Source organism: Ammospiza nelsoni, chromosome 8 (assembly GCF_027579445.1).
Source record: "Ammospiza nelsoni isolate bAmmNel1 chromosome 8, bAmmNel1.pri, whole genome shotgun sequence".
NCBI lineage: Eukaryota > Metazoa > Chordata > Aves > Passeriformes > Passerellidae > Ammospiza > Ammospiza nelsoni.
Window position 1 is genome coordinate 27,495,847 of NC_080640.1, and position 18,753 is coordinate 27,514,599.

At 38.2% G+C, this 18,753-nt stretch overlaps 1 protein-coding gene across 1 annotated transcript in view; it reads left to right on the top strand.

Annotated features, from left to right (window-relative positions):
* Positions 1 to 18,753, top strand: part of GRID1 (glutamate ionotropic receptor delta type subunit 1) — a 480,002-nt gene that overhangs the window by 444,232 nt on the left and 17,017 nt on the right. Inside the window, exons 13-16 of the mRNA XM_059477042.1 lie at positions 9,171 to 9,366; positions 16,575 to 16,741; positions 18,065 to 18,305; positions 18,568 to 18,654. Coding sequence (XP_059333025.1) covers positions 9,171 to 9,366; positions 16,575 to 16,741; positions 18,065 to 18,305; positions 18,568 to 18,654 — 691 coding nt within the window. The remainder of the gene's footprint in view (positions 1 to 9,170; positions 9,367 to 16,574; positions 16,742 to 18,064; positions 18,306 to 18,567; positions 18,655 to 18,753) is intronic.

Below are 18,753 nucleotides of genomic sequence, written 5' to 3' on the forward strand. Positions count from 1 at the left end.
CCAAGAAGCCAAGTTTAACTGTTGCCCGCTCAATTTAATTAAAAAGCTACTCTTTGTCATCTGAGCACAAAACAGAACAGTAGCATTATCAGTACTCAGAGCAGCAATGGAAAAGGAAGAAAGCAATTTCTTTCCTCTCGATCTTAATCATTAATCTTCATTAGGATTTTTAGCTTATGAATGTGAGCTGTAGAAGACATCAGTGCAGCAAACAATTTAAAGTGCATCTGCATTTGTAATAGGTAGTTTGTTGTTTTCATTATAGGTAAAAGCATGTGTCAGTTGCCAGATGTGTTTGATTCAGACAATGTGATTTTCATGCCAACTTTATGATATGTTTGATTTAGGTGAAGTGACTAAAATCTGCTGTTGGGACCGAGGTGCTGTTAATCACCAGCTGCATTTTTTTATTTTAATTAATAATTTAAGGAGTAGAATACCTTGCTTTAATTAACATGTTAACCCTTTGAGCTACTCAGAGAAAGGCCACAGTGGCAAAGTGATTTAAAAGTAAAGCAAGGAAATACTCAAAGGAAGTCCAAACAGGAGTATTTTTTCCTCCAAACATGCTCTTGACATGTTTTCACCTTTTCTTTCCATTTTTATTTCCTTCTCACTGTTGGATGGAATATGGAGTATGCATCAAGGATCTAGGATTATCCAAATTTTTTAGTAGGACTGATTATTCTGGATTGGCAGGGTGAACAGCAACTGCTCATAGCTGCTCTGAATCCCCTTTCAGACTTTAAACTGAATCTGCCAACGTTGCACAGATGTGCTGTTGTGCCAAATCTTTCCTTGATTTGTTCTGAAAATCTGCCCAGTCATGTAGCAGTTTAAATGTGGATCTGAGCATACAAATTGAAGCTCCACACTTTGAAATCCTGGGCCTGCATCTTAAAAGAAACGCTAATGTGTTAAAAGCTCAGAGTGTCTCTTTGTCAGTCTGACACTTTTCATTGTTAGATTACAATGAAATTATGATGTGGTGAAAAAGGTTCCATAAACAGCCCTTGTAAATGTAAAGGAAAGACTGCCCTCTGACTTCACTCCCTTAGACATCAGATGCATTCATATGCAATCATAAATGCTCATAATGCAATCATGAATTATCCCTCACATCCAGGGATCACAAACTATGGTGCCCCAGTGGATTCAGCTTTGAGATGCAAATGCTCAGAAACTAATTTCCATTGTTATCACTATTAATGGAATAGTTTATTACACAATTTTGTGGTTTGGAAAATATTTCAAGCAACACAATCGTAACTTCTACTGTAAGGACCATCATGGTTTTTTTACAATGTGCTAACAATTCAGAAAACATGGGACATCCAGAAAGAAAAAATAAATTATAAATAAGTTAATGAAAAAAATCAGCAATCTAAGTGATGTGCTTTTATTGCCTGGAGGAGGTTTGGAGAGGAGAAGGGTTGGAAGTATAGTTAGAAACACTGGACTGGCAATCAGGAGAGGTTTAACTTATTTCTATCTGTTTAACAGATTTCTTTATGTGCACTGCTGGAGCAGAGCCAGCATCAGCTCTAGGCAAAATGGACTTTTAGGATCCAGTGACAAGTCAAGTCTCACTCACACAGATCACTGCAGATGATTGCAGTAGTTGAGGTGGTCCTGAGGGCATAATTTAGAAATAGCAATGGATAGGAATACCCAGAGGTTTAATTTTGTTTACAGAACAACCTGTTTTACTGATTATGATGAGAATCCAGTTTGATTTTTGGATCCAAATTTGAGTCTTGTAGCCAGAAATAGTGTTGAAATTTTGAAAATGGGCATGTTTCCTAAATAAACTGCTGGGAGATACTAAGAACTTCTGTGAGCAATAGAACATAGCCTACTTTAGGGGTTTTGTCCTGCATCCTCCACACTTGACTTCAGTGAAAGAAAGATTTTTCTGAGATTGATAAAGCAAAAGTGGAATTTCAGGTGCTGGTAACAGAATGTATTTCTGCTGCATCTCAGACTCTTAGAAAGTACACATAGCCTCCAAATGTTTTGCCAATACAATGTGTGTAGCTAGTAATTAATTACTACTAAAATCATAAACATGACAGTGTATAATTTGTTAGTGGCTTGACTGTCTTTGCATTTCAATGGGTTTACATTCTGTTTGTTCCTTTCTTTCAAAACTTGATCATGCAGTAGCTCTGCAGAATAGAGCCCCAGTGAAAACACTCAGTCTGCAGGTAAGTCAGTGCTATGTCAGGAGTTAAGAAAACAGTTTAGTTTACTTGTCTTTTCCCTTTACATGTACAAACAGAGGCTTCTGAAAGTTGTTTGAAAGCAATTAAATCAGTTTGGAGGCTCTATGAGTTGAATGCTTCGGGTGCTTTGTGTATGTATCATTTGGCTATTTTGTTTTTCATTTTTCTTACTGCTCGTATTTTTGTCTCCAATCCTGTAACCCTTGAGCATGTGCTTTTTTGTTCATGACTGGTTTCACTGATCTCAGCAGTACTGCTCTATCTATTGATTCTGCTAGGAAGCCTACAAAAGAAGTTTCTTTAAGGGCAGTAGAAGGGCTCCTGATGCTGCTCTGGGTGGGTGACAGAACTGTTGCCATCACGCATGGCATGCAGGATGTGTAGCAAACCCCTTCCTCCTGGAGCAGAAATAAAGCTGGCTTTAGCATCCTCTCCCTAGAACTGAATGTTACATTTTACTTTTGGTTGCACCTCATTTAGGGCAGTCAGTCCCAATCCAATCAGAGTCTCAGAGATAGCACCACACTGGCAGCAGTGACCATTATTATAAGCATGAAAAAAGCTGCTGCAGTGCCATTACCTGCTGAGGAGTTCAATCACTATTTGTTTTAACTATAGGAAGAGTAGGGGGTTGACATGGCAATGTGTTCTGTGACACGTGTCAATTGATTGGTTGTGCCACTGGAGGAAAGTCCCAGCTTCTTTGAAATGCTGTGTAGCAGCTGCTCCTGCCCCACTGGTGAGGACAAGAGCAGACACAGCGCTGACTGTCTGCCCTTTGTCTCCTGCTGTGGTTTGGAAAGGTTCAGGCCTGGTGTGAAGGGCTGTAACTCCGCTGATTCTGTGTAGTTTAATCTGTCAATACTTACAGCTCCCCTTGTAGAGGCTTTTTCTGTTAAAGCTTTTGTTTAAAGTGGATGGTGTTTTTCCTGGAGATCAGATAAAATTAGTTTTATATTAATTATAAAGAAATATATATTTGCTGGTGAAGAACTTGACCAAAAAAGTATAACCTAAGCATGCAAGTACTGCTGCTGATCTCTACTGCACTATCTCTGTTGCTAAAATTAAAATTTTGCTTAGAGTATTTGATGAAGAAACCTGTTGCGCTGCACATCATCACTGCATTGAGACAGAATTAAGAGCATTTAAAGTGACTTGCAGTGAAATGGAACAATGCAGAATTTGATCACATGGCTATAGAGAAGCTTGCGATTTAAGTCTTGATTTAAGAGCTCAGTTTTATTATTCATAATTTCAAAGAAAATCACAGATGCTCAAATGAAAATCATGGACCCAGTTCTTTTGAAGAAGTCTAAGGTTACATGAAGTGGAGATAAACTTGTTTTCATTTTAATTCTCTGTACTTAGTCTATGGCCATTCTAAGAATACCTTGAATAGTTTTATTGGCCCCACTAAGAATAATCTTTAAAGTAGCCCATCTTTTAGTTTTTGTATGTCCAGTTTAACACCAACTAATAACTTTCCAATGGAACAAACAAAGAAAATCTACCAAATTATGCATAATACTTTTTTTTTTACTTATATTTACTTTTTTGATTTGGAGGTGCTAAAGATAGGTCAATTCTAATGTTACCTCATTGTTCAGCCCTTTATTGTACAGCTGAAGGCTCATGAAATACCAGTTGCACTAGTGTTTACAGACACTAACTGCTATTCTCTTCCATTTTAAGTGGGCTTGTGCTTTTTTATCTTGCATTTAGCAGCACAGTCAAGGTCTTCGTACAAGTCTCTGAGTCAATGAGACTATCATCCCCTAGTGGTACTTTAGATCCATAGCAGAGGGAATTTTTGGTTTTGTTTTTTTTTTCAGCTCTTCAACCAATTAAACTGTTCAACTTGGGTAGACCAGCTCTAGAGAATGTCTTTTTGTGAAAGTTTGAACTCAGTTTCTGATGTATGAAGACAAGCTTTACCCTACCCACTCATAAATTTTATTTAAAACTGGAGTTCCAAAGATTGTTCATTTGTGAACAATGGATGGAGGCTCAAATCCTTTGTCTTGTAGCTTCATAAATGGATATAAAAATTAATCACGACTCAGATCAGGGCTGAGGTTCTGAATTGTAAGATGTGCTCATGTAGAGCATCTGCTCGTTGTCTGTACCACTGCAGTACCTCTCCAACCTTGATTCAGCTTTGCAGACTCTTTTCTCTTGGGGGACAGCTACAAATGACAATCTGATCTGGCAAGGCTTGCTTGGCTTCCAAGTTCATGTCTCTGTGGGTGGATTGATGTGATAGCAACAAACACCATTTTCTTATTTGTCCTCATTGACACTGAAAGTTCTGCCTTGGAGGGAGGAGTTCTCAGCAATTTTAGGTCTCAAAATTCTGCACTTTTCTGCACTTCACAGTAGGCAGAATTCTCTTTCAACTCATTGCTTTCCACAGGGTATAACTTTATCCAATAAATCTCCTTTCAGATAGGATTTTGTGTTCTAGGTTTCAGCTCATAGGTGTTTCTTAGGCATACAATGCTAGTATAAGCTTGTCAAATCAGTTCAGATACATCTGTTTTTACTTTGAAGTTTACTGGGTTTACTGTTTTCCCTGTGCATAAAACACACATTTCCCTCTCACATAATTGTGTGAAGAAAACAGTTCTTGTTAGGAGCTGCACTTATATTTAATTCTGCAAATGTAATGAATTCTTATCTTTTGGAGGAAAAACGTTTAAAAGAAAATAAATTAGCCTCAAGGCATTTAAAGATAGAAATTTAGGACTTGTACTATACATTTTATATATGCATTTTTAGGACTTCATTTAGGCAGAGCAGCTTAAAAAGTCTCATCATCTCTGGTGCGCTTTATCTTTATGGCAGCCATCACCTAGAATATTATGCTGCATTGAGCAAAAATCTCAGGGTCACTACAAAAAAATCCTTATTTTCTTTTTTTTTTTTAATGACAGGAACATGTTTTTCTTTTGAAAAATACTTTGATCACATCTGATGATCCAGGTGCCTGCAGCTCAGTTAATTGATCAGCAGTTACCTCAAAGCACCTGGTGTCAAGTTTAGTCTGTCACTTATTATTCATCCAGAAGTCTTGGACATAGAGCAGCAAGAGAGTAAAATAAACCAATACTGGCAGCATATTTTTAGTCTGTGTATCTACAGCTCCACAAGGCTTTTACAAGTAACAAAACATCTTCAAAAAGTGTATCTTAACCAATATTTTTATTCTGGCAATTAGTTCTAGTGGTCTAATCATAAGTGCTAATACTGGTATTGCCTGTCTGTGTCTTCTGCAGCATTTCTTTTATGCCAATGAGTTTCTAACACATGAAACAAGCAGAGAGCCCAGTCTTCAGTTGCTTCTGCATGAAGTAATTGTAATTCCACTGGGAATACATATCAATTGTTGTGTTCATCTAGCAGGCGTAAATATGGGCAATAGATATTTTGGCTGGTAACACAGGTTTAAAAGACAACATTTTTCTTTAGATTGACTGAAAATACATTTACTTAAATCAATTGGTTTACATGTACTTGTCAATTATAGCAATCATACAGTGGATGTATTTATGTACAAATTGAAGTTGTGCTCCTGTAACAGTAAGTGAGGGACATTGGCTTTTTCTGCTTTACTGACTTTATCTTTAATCACACTTTCAAAGAGCCTTTAATGGCTTGTGAGATCCAATAACTGAGGTGGTGAGGTTAATGGGGCATCTTGTTATGCTGCACATTTTTGTTGCAAATAATTTTGTATATTAAATGCATGAAATCTTTGCCATAGGAAAGTGAGACAAGAATTTGAGTGGCTAAAGGAGATGGGTCCAGCTGATAGCTGGTTGCACAAATAAAGCTTAAGAACAATGACAGCAGCTGCCTTTAGAGAATGACACAACTGCAAGGTACAGCCAGCATCTGAAAAGTAGCAGTGAGTGATTTTGTCTGGCAAAGGCAAATTTGAGGGATTTAAAATAATAGTTTTTAAAACCTACCCTTGTGATAATCTTACTTCACCCTGTAAAAAGTAGGAGATAATTCATCTCCATCCAGTATTGTTTATGCATGTGCCCATGCCCACCATGCTGAAATCTTTTGACCACTTCTCTAGCCATGGATGTGCCGAGCATCACCTCCACTTTCAGTGCAGAAATATAGCAGAGATATTTTTTATACAGAGTAGGAACTGTGGCTGAAACCACTCCCTGTTAGGATAATTTCTGAGATAGCTTTTTTTGGCTAAGTGGTCCAAAACATCAAAAGAAATCCTTAGGACACATAGTACTCCACATATTCTGTTCCAAAGAAATGCTGCCAGCTAAGGGGTTACCTTACTCTCACAGCCAGGCCAACTCTGTCCTTCCCTCCCTGCCACCTGTATGCTTGTCTGTTTATTGCAAGCGCTTGATTTAAACCCCAGATCTGCTCTCTCTGCCCTGTGATGCTTAGAGAATTGAACAAACTGTGCTGCTCGTAAAGCAACATGTACTGTGCTTTTGTGCAGTACTGATTGTCAATAAAATGTAATTTAGCTAAAATAAAAATACTGATTGTCAATAAAGTGCAATTTAGCTAAAACAAAACACACATTTCTCAGTAAAAGCTTCCATGGCAATAAAGGAAAACAGAAAATACTGATAATATTAAAATTGCAAGTTTAATTTTTTAAACTATCCAAACTGTCACGTTCAAACTTTCAAACGGAATAGTGGTATCAGGAGCAGGTATTTGTAAAGGTGTTACCAGTTGACACCTGTGTTAAAGTATATTAGTTAAACATATTTCTGTGCTTCTTGCTACTCTGCTTCTACCAAACATGCTTTCCTACACACACCAAAATCTCTGCACTAAATCTGGTGGGAAAGGGTTGCATGGAAGACCTTCCTTTGTATATTGAGTACCTTTTTTTGCCCTGTAGGCAGATATGTTTCTTTTAACAGCCAAGTCATCCATTCCTGGAGCTTAAGCAATTCCCTGGAATGTGATGAAACTTGCTTTAAAAAATAAAGGCAGAACTAAATGCAGCATGTAATCATGTAGGTCGAGACTAGAGGAAAAATGGTTCCATGTGTACAGGAAACATTTAGGGGAGCAGAACAGGCATTTCAGGATCATTAAATAAAGAAAGAAAATCTGAACAAGTTCTCCCATTTTTCATTAGTATTTTGAATTTCCAACAACCTCCGGGGTGTTTGTTTTGTACTTTATCAGTTGCCATATACAGAGCTAGGGAAATAACAGGAGGTTTGGGGTTTGGTGGAACTCCTAGAGTTAGCCCAAATCCACAAGTGTGCAATGTATATAGAGAGAAGCTGTTCACACAGTCTTAAAGCTGCTTAACAGCTTAAAATGATAAAAAGTCCTTAACACAATTTAAGAACTTAAACCACTTAAACTGTTTGAAGCAGCTTGTGAGCTCAAAGAGTTTGGGGCAAGGGCTGTGCTGAGAGGAGCCCTTGGAGCTGCAGCAGGACTCCCACAGCAGGAGTGCCAGAGAAGGGCACCTTGTGCACCTAAACCTGGGAGGCCTGGGGGTGATGTGGAGGAGAAGAAGGAAGAGCTCTCAGTGTGTTTTTATGGGGCATTGTGTGTATGCCCAGATTGCTATGCTTTAAATAGTGTAGCAGGGAATCTTACAGGCATGTGAGGTGACAGCAGTGGCATCTCCCCACTGAAACAGCGAAGAGGGTGGCAGAAAAATATTGTCTATGACAAGTCTTCAACTGTGGCAAACAGCTTTGGCTCGTGGGCCAAGGGAAGGCTCCTCAGGAGCATTGTGAAGAAATCTGCGCAAGCTGCAAGCCAAAATGTTCTGCTTTTGTGGCTCCAGGAGCTGGAGGTTTGGGAAAGATGGCCTTTCAGATCTATTGATCAGGAAGTTTTTGTTTCTGGAAGATTGTTTTTGGGAAAAAGAAATGGGGTGAGGCAGGGAGGGTTGCTTTAGTTTAATTGATGTCAAGCAATGTTAGTTGGTTATATCAGAAGCGTGTTATTGATAGGTGAAACCACACATTTATAAAGCATTTTAAAGAAAAGAAAACATTATTTAAGAGCTTCAGTTTGGTCCCTGCTGGTGTGGTCATCAGTGGTCAAAGTGTGTTTGTATGCTCAGATGGTGGCACAGCATAGAGGTGATACTTGAGGGCAGAGGAAGAAGGCACAGGAATGGGAATGAACCTCTGAGAGAGGGAAAAAATCCAGCCAGGATCCTGCTTTTGATGGCAGTGATGTCACCTTAAATGTTTTGGAGTTTGGGCTGGTTTTCCTTGATGCAGGCAGTGATTTACGCCTTTCAGTGCAGAAAAGGCTGTAAAACAGGAGTGAATTACATTCTGTACAATTTGAAAATAAATTGTGCATTCACAGCCACTCAGGGTGAGGTCCATTTACACTTCCAGAGTTGTATATGATGAGTAAATGAAAGTTAGGCCTCTGTGTGAATGAAAAATGCCTGTTTTACTAGAGGCTGTGAAAAGAGAAAGTGAGAGAGACTTAGTGGAAATTGGAAGCAAGATTTTATTTGTTTGTTTAAAACACTCATATTGATTTGGAGTGAAATGGAACATTGGTATAACTGCAAACTAATTCCACTGAATTCTGCAAGGTATTTCTGTGAAGTTGATGGGGCTGGAAGTTTATATTTATAGTCTGAGTTTTCCTGTGTTCAGGTAAGTCTTTATCACATTATATTCTTGTGCAGTCTTGGTGGCATATTTAACATGAATGTTATCTCTCAAAAAAATCTTCACTGGGGTGAAAAAGAGCTTGAGTGTAGTTAAAATCCTATGAGCTCAGTACAATTAAATAATTATTTGGCTTTCCTTTATGATGAGGAATGAAATATGGAAATGTTATTTGGTGAGGGTGCTTTCTGATGGTGACAGGCATTGAAAGAAACCATTTAATTAATGAAATCTCGCTAATGTACTACACAGTACTAATTTCTCAATATCGCTTCAATTTCAGAACATTTCAGGATCTGTCCAAACAAATGGATATATCTTATGGCACAGTCAGGGACTCAGCAGTGTATGAATACTTTAAAGCAAAAGGGACCAACCCTTTGGAGCAGGATAACACATTTGCTGAACTGTGGAGGACTATCAGTAAGAATAATGGGGCAGATAATTGTGTATCAAACCCTTCTGAAGGCATCAGGAAGGTAAGACTGGATCGCAGGGGTTTTCATTTCATTTCTGTATCAATGTTGTTTCTATGCTGTTAATGCTAAGTCATAGGAAAGAAATTACAGTCATTTAAACCCCCCCTAAATTCCTATATAAAGTTCCTTTTAGTACCTTGATGGCAGATAAGAATCGTATTTCAGTGTCATTGTTCTGAATTTAAGTACTTTAGCTCTGCAGAAGTTTTCAGTATGTAAGTCCTTTGGATCTAAGGTATCTCAGTTTTGGGGAGCTGCTTTTTTGGATGTAATTCTTTACATTATGCAGTACTGACTCCCATCCTTTGCTTATTTGAGTTTGTTTTCTTTTTTCTGAGTTCATGATTGGAAACATGAGTAAGAATTAAGGGATGCACAGAATGCATACTCATTACTCTTGAAACAGAAATTTTATGCAAGATTTTTCTTTGTTTATTCCAGACTTTGAAAAATGCATTCACATGACACTGTGTTTTACCAAAATGTTGTTTCTCTCAGATAAAGCTACACCTTTTTTGTGGAACAGAGAATTAATGTGGGATTCAAGGACTGATGTATAACAGCGTAGGATGCTGCAACTTTGTTCTAAGTCCTATGATAATGAGTATTAGCCATTACAAGTGCCCACTCTGTCTCTCTCTCTCACATAGCCTGCCCCTCCCCTCTGCTCCCCATCTTGAATCTCAACAGAATCAGGCAGCACCTTACATCAAACATGTACACTACATTACACAGAGGGATGCATGCTGAAAGCCTTGATGTGCTGCTCCTTTAATGAAAAGTGTCCTCTTCATCTGTCAATTGATTTTTTTCCCTAAAACAAGTTAACAGTTTTTATTACCATAGTGAATGTTTGATCAGAGATACTCTTGTCAGTGAAACAGCAATTTACTAGTTCTTTATGCTTTTGTACATGGGGCACGATAAAATGGTTTTGGCTTGCATTTCCTTTTTATTTTTTGAATTTTTTGAAACCTTTCCTGAACAGTCAGGGGGACAGTATCCAAATTTTACTGTTTTTACAGTGCCATGAAGGGGGTGAACACAAGTAATGCAAGCCATCCCATTTCCCAAGTCAAACTCCTTTAGCAAAAGGTTTCCAATTATTTGCTCGACTTTTGGACAAAATCTTTATGCAGACACTTCTTGTCTTAGCACACAAGTATTCAGTCAAAATTTGGGTACACCCTGCCCATCCCTCAGATGAGCTTCCCCAAGTCCCTCTGCCCTCAGCTCCAAAATCCTCCCTTACTTGGGGATGAGGTAGAGCTCTGGCAATAGCAAAGTCTGCAGTGATTGTTAGCTTTTTTTTTTTCTTAATCTTCTCAACATTTTATGAAAATGAGCCCTCTTTTGATATGTTTTGGTAGCATTTAGAGGAGAAATAGAGACATTAAATACTGTTCTATGTATCCTAGCATTTAAGCCAATAATAAAACAGTTTAACTTAGAAAAAAAATCAGTATTTTACTTTTCTTTTTTCTAACATTCTTATGGCAGTGAATGCTCTTTATCCATGAAATTGTAAATACTCTTATTCTGTAAGCCTAGTGCATGCTGCCATTTATGATAGCTACATTTGCTAAGCCAGAAATGTACCTGTAGATTGGCAGACAGTTGAGAATACCAATTATATTGTCTGTATGGAGCTGGCAGCTCCATCCTATCTATGTGATAATAACTTTTCATACTAAGTTTGATTTCAGTGTTGTAGGGTGATTTTTATATAACTAGATCAGCTCATTCAAATAATGTCAACAACAACTAAATTTTACTTCAGTCCCCAAAGATGACCGAGGCTGCTATTTGATTAGACACCTACATAAATTGGCTTTAATATTTAATAACATTGTCAACTAAACTATTGTGTTTATAGTTTAAGTGTCAGTCTTCCTAGCTCATTGAACTCTGAATAAACAGACAAGTTTTCTATGTCAAGTATTATGGCTAGAAATTCTGGGGTTTTTTTTAAAGGAGAATTGATGTCAGCCAAGGAAATGAGAGTTTCCATCTATAAACACATACTGCTGTATGAAAGAGATGTAAATGTGCCTTACAAATGTGTTTCATAGGAAATGGGAGCTCTAAATCTCTCTAGTATAAAAAGATTCATAAAACATTTTTCTGAACAAGGACTTGTCTGACACAATGCAAAAAAAGAAAAAAAATCACTACTATTCTTTCTTCCCTCCTTCTCCTTTCCATTATCTTCAGACAGTATCACAGTTCAGCTGCAGTTACAAACAAAGCCATGCCACCTCAGTGCAAAACAGGGAGTGCTGGTTATTTGTGCCACAGACAGGTCTTTCAAGTGTTTGTTCCTATCCCATTTATCTTTCTCCATTTCAGGGAGGTTTTCCTACTCCCTTTGACTGTCTGAAAACAAAGGTATGGCAGTGGGGCAAAGTCCTGTGAGCTTTCATGGCGTGTGGTTGCCATGGCAGAGATGTCTCTTCAGACACAGCAGTGTCTCCCTGCAGCCACAGTGACCATCTCCCATGGGCAAGGCACAGCTTTTGCAGCACTGGGAGGGCCAAGAAAAGGCAGGAATGCACTTCACTGTCACATAAGTGACAGGAGGACTCCTGAGAGCCGAGGGTGGTGGGGAGAAGGTTGCTTTTGCTGTATTCCCGCGATAATTGAAAGTGATCATTGAGGATGGAAAGTCTCCTCCTATTTAGCAATGCCTCTGCAGAGCACAGGAGCAGAAACCACACAAACCACCAGTCCATACAAAATGCTCTTTTGCCACTTTGAGCTGTCTGGGACTACCATAGAGGAGGATTGACTAATGCTGTCACAGGAAAGTTTCTACAGCCAAAGTCTTAGTGATTGCTCTGCTTTACATCCACTGGCAATCAGGGTAATTACTGATTGCACTAACATAGTGTGGATTTTATTTCCTTTGGGAACACTCATTTTTGCTTTGAAAGAATGAAGTAATATCATCCCCATGTGATCCTGCTTCTGCAATATATACAGATAGGAGAATTAAACTCATTATTGAATTTTATAACACCCTACTTTGGTTGAGGTTGTTCCCCTGTCCAATTAATTTAATGCCAAAACTTCTCTGAATTGTTTCTTTTTTTCCTGTGTATCACATTTGATGAAAAGTGATCAAAACTAAGTAGAGCACAAAATGAAGATGCATCATTGATTTAGGCAATAGCACAGTAAGAGATTTTCCTTTTCTTTTTTGCTTCCTTAATGATCACTGAGCATTAAATCAGAGTGATCTTCTCTCTTCATTCTAATTTTGAGAGTAGAAGTAGCTTAAAAGTTCATTTAGTATGATTTTTTAAAAACTACTTTGTCCCCAATGAATTTAATATTGTGAATTGTGATTGCTCTCATAGAGCTTCATAAATTTCTCCATTTCTTGACCCATCAGCCTTTGAAGCAAAAGCAAATTCTAAATTCTTCCTTAAACCTGAATCTATTGAATCCTGTAGTGGTTCCTTAATTATTTTAATGCTTGAAACATTTCAACAGGGTCAAATGGCGTGTTCTTTTTTTTTTTTATTAGAATTATGTTGCTTCTCTTAAAGCACTTTTATATAGATAATAAATGTTACCCAACCATCTTTTTGAACTACTCCAGTAATGCCAATGTAAAGGTCATTTTTTGATATTTCTGTGGTATATCAGCCATGTAATGGTATCAGCTACACTGACACTCTGTTCTGGCAGTAAATTAATGATGAATTTTGCGTTATTCTGGCACTTCTGTCTTAAATATGATAGCTTCTTCAAAAAATTCAGAAAAATTACAGATATATCAGTGATTACTCTGGAATCAATCTTTTATCATGCTGTTATTTCTTAGCATCTTTCTTTGAAACAACATTGTTTAACCATCAGTAAGCCAGGACCCTTTGAACAATATTCCTCTATCTCCATCCACCCTGAAGAGTGACATTATGGGGTTGTTTACTGCTTTCCTGGAGCACTATTTTCTTTGTGGCCCTTGTCTTGTCTAGGAAGCCATCTTCTTTAGCCTTTTAATTTTTTAGGATTGTGAAGAATAAATATATATTTTTTTAGTATAAGTTTTGCCCAGGGGGTTCTTTTTTTCTTAAATCTCTTAAACCAAGGGTAAATCTGGTGTCCTTGGTGTAAGCCAAAGTAGTTGTTCTACCTGGATGGAATAAATGGGTGCTGCTTTGGCTGACTTTCTGATAAAGAGGTTTCTGAAAGTTTAACCAAGTGATTTTTAGTTTGTTTTGAGGCATGCCTGTATGCTAAGAGTCACAGTAGGGCCATAACAAAGGAGAAAAATAGGAAGTACAATGAGAAGACTGAAGTATAAATTTGAGCTCATTATTCTGTGTTTATTTCAGTCATTTTTTATTCAGATGGCATTTGCACAGGCCCTTTTGCACTCTTCCTACATTCATGGCCTGGAAGTTAAAGGGCAGGCATGCCCCTTAAAGACTCCATGAAGACATGGAGTTTTTCATTAAAAATAAAATTTAAACTACATTTAAAATTTGACGTTGATTTTTCATTGAAAATAAATGTCAATTTGATTTTATTTGGCTTTTACTCCTTGCCTAGTGAAGGTATATAAAAAAGTCAGCCTACTTCAGACACACATGTATGTGTGCACTTATGTATCTTGTACGTATGTTTTTCAAAGTTTGACAGCTTTTCCTTAAATTGAACAAATGATACTGCTTAGCTGTCACAACAGATATTAATAGGGAAGTGAAGGATGCTGAATTTAGACAGCAACTAAACATTTTGTTATAAGAAAACTTTCCACACAATGAACACACACTAATAGTATGAGGTCTTCACTCTTCAGGGAGGAAAATTTCAGAAGTGGAAGAAGTTTGGAAAGAACTAAGTCTTCCCTTAGGAAAAAGGGATCTTTGGAGATTCTGGTTTTGGCAATCAGAGAGGGAGGGGACAAAGCCTTGCACCCAGGAGTTCTGGGAGTTGAGACATAAACACAGCCAAGAGTTCAAAAGTCAGATTCCTGATTATGCTAAAATGATCGGGCTGTCAGAGAAATAATGCTCTACAGTTGTGATGACATTGGATAGGCTGATTTATGCCATTAAAAATATGTAAAATAGATGTGAAGAGTTCTGGCAGACTTGGTTTATTGACCATTTGCAGTTGCAGGATGTGATTTAGGATAGCAGCACTACAAACACAAGAGAAGTAGACCTTTACAAAAGATCTGCTGTACAGCATTGAAAGTCAGTGTACAAAGCCTTTGTATATAAGATAACATACAGAAAGCTGAGGAGTGAAAAGTAGACTTTTCTTTAGTCAGCACATTGTAATGCAAGTTGAATATTTGAGGAATATTGCATTCCTCAAGTATTACTAAGAGATAGATAAGGAATGTATTGTGTTGTCAGTGTTCTTTTCTAAATTGTAAATGTGAAAAGATGATTTGCTTACCAGTTCTGAGAGAACAGAAGATAAATACTCTTTAGCTCTTTAAACTGAACAAATCACCAAAAGAACCCCAAAAACAACAACAAAAAAACCTCAACCCCAAAACTCTAAAACAAAACAAAACAAACAAAAAACCAAACCAAGCAACAACAATAAAAGAACACAAAAATTCAACCAAACAACTTAAAAGTACCCAGAGAAATGTAAAACGCATTTTACCTAATTCACATAGTGAATTAGGCCAGATCTTTCTGGGGTGTCCGATTTCTGTATATCCATCAGGCAGGACTTTTCTTCTCTAATATCATGGATTTTGAGTAAATTCTGTGTACAGTAACAAGTGCTGCTGCTTTTGATCTCCTGAGGACATATTTTTAATGCTGACAGTTTCCTATAATAGCTGGCAAAATCATATGAATTATTATTTACCATGGAACACAATGTGGCCGAGTAATAAAAATATTTTCCAAGGGTTCAGTGTACAGACTCTTTCACATCTTACCAAAGAGAAAGGATATAACATTTCTACTCTGTTTTAACCTAGAAGCAAGTGAATTTGTGGATCTTTGATTGCCTCAATGCAGATAAAAGGGAATCAAGGAAAATAGGTGGATTGCAGCAAGTACCTTACAGAAAGTCTAGGCAACATAATTTTAATCTTTACTTCCCTGAATTCTGCCTCCCAGTAGGTACCTTACCCCTTTGATTTATTGTCATGTGTAAGCAACTGTAGGGACTTCAGAAAGGTATGGTTTATGTCAAACTATGATGAAGTAAATTATCTTATTTGCTCAACTGAGGAATCCAGTGTAATGAAATAACTGATGGAGTCTTACAAGCTTAAGGTGAATTCAAAACTGAGCTTAGAAAAGAATTGGAAGGATGAACTAATTCTGTGGCAGAGCTGCAGCCATTTGCTAGAGGAGCTTTGTGAATCAATTCCCATAAAGAAATATATACAGGACTTCAGCTACTTAAATATATTAGGCAACCAATGGTTACTTTAACCAACAAAATGATATTTTAATTTACTCTACTGAACCCCTATCCAGATATCTTTCTTACATCTTTTGTTAATTACATTCATTATATACACTGTGTGCAGGCCTTGGTTTCAGTTCCAATTAAAGCTGATATTTAAGGATGTCTGCATGGATATGTGTTAAAGCAATATTTATCCCAAACCTGAAATAATAGTACATGCATGTGAACCTTCTTACCTGTGAAGAAAAGAGGAAACACTTTCAGCTCAGTGTGTGCCTTTTGTTACTGAACTAACATGGCTCTCAGAAGAGCTGTGTTTACTTGCAAGGCAAATTTGTTTATTTACATGTTTATATGAGCAAAGCTGAAAAATTACAATTTTGGTACCTGTGATGCTCATCACTTAATGCTCATAATATGCCAGTCTTGTCACTTAAATCTATGGAACCAGTCACATTCCATGTTTCCTACAAAACATGCATCCAATTTCATCATCTAAAGCAATAGCTTTCATTTATAATTAATAACCTGTTACATAAGCTTCACCTACACTTCTAGATGGCTGAGCTATCCTATGTGCATACTAAAAAATGGAAGATATTTTAGCAAGGTTTGAAGTAGGTGAGGTCCTGCTGGGAGAGAAAACTGTTAGAAATGTATTATGTTGAAGGTCTACATATAAACTGTGACCTAATGAAATATCACCAAGGAATAGTGACAAGATTTGGATTTGTTTGCTGGCTTAGGTTTTGTCCTACCTAGAAATGCAGTTTAGTTTAGACTGTGTTGTGTTCATGCTGTATTTACAGGCAAAAAAGGGAAATTATGCTTTCCTGTGGGATGTGACAGTGGTGGAATATGCTGCACTGACAGATGATGAGTGCTCTGTGACAGTCATTGGAAACAGCATCAGCAGCAAAGGATATGGGATAGCACTCCAGCATGGAAGTCCCTACAGAGATCTTTTCTCCCAGAGGTAAACTGAAACAAAGCTCATTTTAATGCATTTCTGTCTATAGCCAGCGACTGTTCACATTAATTTTGGCATTTAATTAATAAAGAACAATGAACAGATGACAGCAGAGAGGTTATGAGTTCAGGCTCCAACAAAGCTGCTGCTCCTCCTGCTCCATGTGCATCAGGTTTGGGAGGAGGGGACTGGAGGTGATGTGTGGCCTCACACCTTCAGCCAGCACTGCCTCTGGCACAGGACTGATGTCCTCAGAGCTCGGTGAGAGGTAGAGGAGAGATTGAGGAGAGATCCTGAGCTCATGCCACGTTCTGCAGGCTCTGAAGCAGTGCACTGCTCCCTGCAGGAAGCAAGCAGCAATGCCCTGCCTTATCCTTTAGGGTGGAGGGACTGGTCCAGGACTCAGGATGGTGCAGGGCAACAAGAATTGCAGGGAATTGCATGGGACTGACAAGACCAGAAAACTGTAAAATTATGCTGTTTAGTGATCTCTGAGCTACCAGCTGGGTGTCTCTTGTCCATGAGAATGTGTGCCCTGAACTGAAGACACACAGCTTTGCAGGCATGTGTGCCCTTAGCAGAAGGTGAGCCCATACTCTGCTCCAGGCAGGGATCTGAAGCAAGATTGCCTCATCTTGCTTCTCCTTCATAAAAAGGAGCAAAACTCCAGCTGCACAACTGGAGACAAAGCTGCCTCAAGAGAAAAGATTGTTAGTAAACAGCTAAAATAGTTATCAAACCAAATCCAAAATGAATCATTCATGCAGAGACGGGACACTTCACAAGAGACAAAACAATGATTAATTAGCAACTGTTAACACAGTAATTCAGGCATTAAGTAACAGCATTGAAGTAAAATCCTTTTGAATAAACTACATTTACTAAAATAAATGAGTTGGTCGCTGCTTAAACAGATTTGTACTAAGTGGTGCATGTTTAGCCTCACATATTTTTGGAATTACTGTAGGAGAGCAGCAGTGGAGTGGGTTGAGCATTTCACTAGTGGGACCAGCTGCTGCAGCTGAATGTAGCCAGACCAGGCATAACTAACTGGAATGTGGTGATTTCCCCTGGAAATGCTGTTTACATTGCAGTGGAATTTTTGACAGTCTCTTTTTTCCTTAAAGTTACCCAGTGGAGTTTACCTGCTGCTGTGAGTAGAAAGAAATCTTGGTATAAGGGAGTTTCAGCACTCTGGTGGTGGAGGGGTTTGGAGTTTTGAATTATGGGATGATAGATTTAAGAGCTTTGAAGCATAAGGAAAAGACAAAAAAAAAAACCTGTAAAAAAGTCATTGCAAATAATACTTGTCTTTTAAAATTTCTGCAGGATCCTAGAGTTGCAAGAAAGTGGAGATTTGGATGTTCTTAAGCAGAAGTGGTGGCCACGGATGGGACGCTGTGACCTGAATAGCCATACCAATGCACAGACAGATGGGAAGGCACTCAAGCTGCACAGTTTTGCAGGAGTTTTCTGCATTTTAGCAATAGGCCTTCTTCTTGCTTGCTTGGTGGCAGCATTGGAGTTGTGGTGGAACAGCAACCGTTGTCATCAAGAAACACCGAAAGAGGTCCATAACTTTTATTCTTATCACAATTAAAAGTAGAGAACACAAAAGAAAGAGAGAGCAAGTGGAAGTTGTGGGATTTTAGGTGCTCTCACGCAATAAATTTGATTTATTTTGATTTGCCATACTAAGCTTTGCATATAACGTTTTGGGTGGTTGTTTCTAAGAAAATAAAAACAAACAAACAAAAGTGTCTTTTGTGCACATGGAAGGTGCCAAACTGACAGCCCTGGAGACTAAAGTCCTCTATTTATTTGTAGAGCAGATACAGCATGGGCAGCAGCAGTGCAAACTTCCCCTCATTGCCCCACCAATGTGCCTCAGCCCTGACCTGGAGAGACCACCTTTAGGGGTAAGAGAGTGGTTCAGAAACACGCCCTCAGCCACTCTGCTGTGAGTGGCGGGGAGGCCAGTCACAGGCACCCAGCTGTGCCATCCATGGTGATGTTTT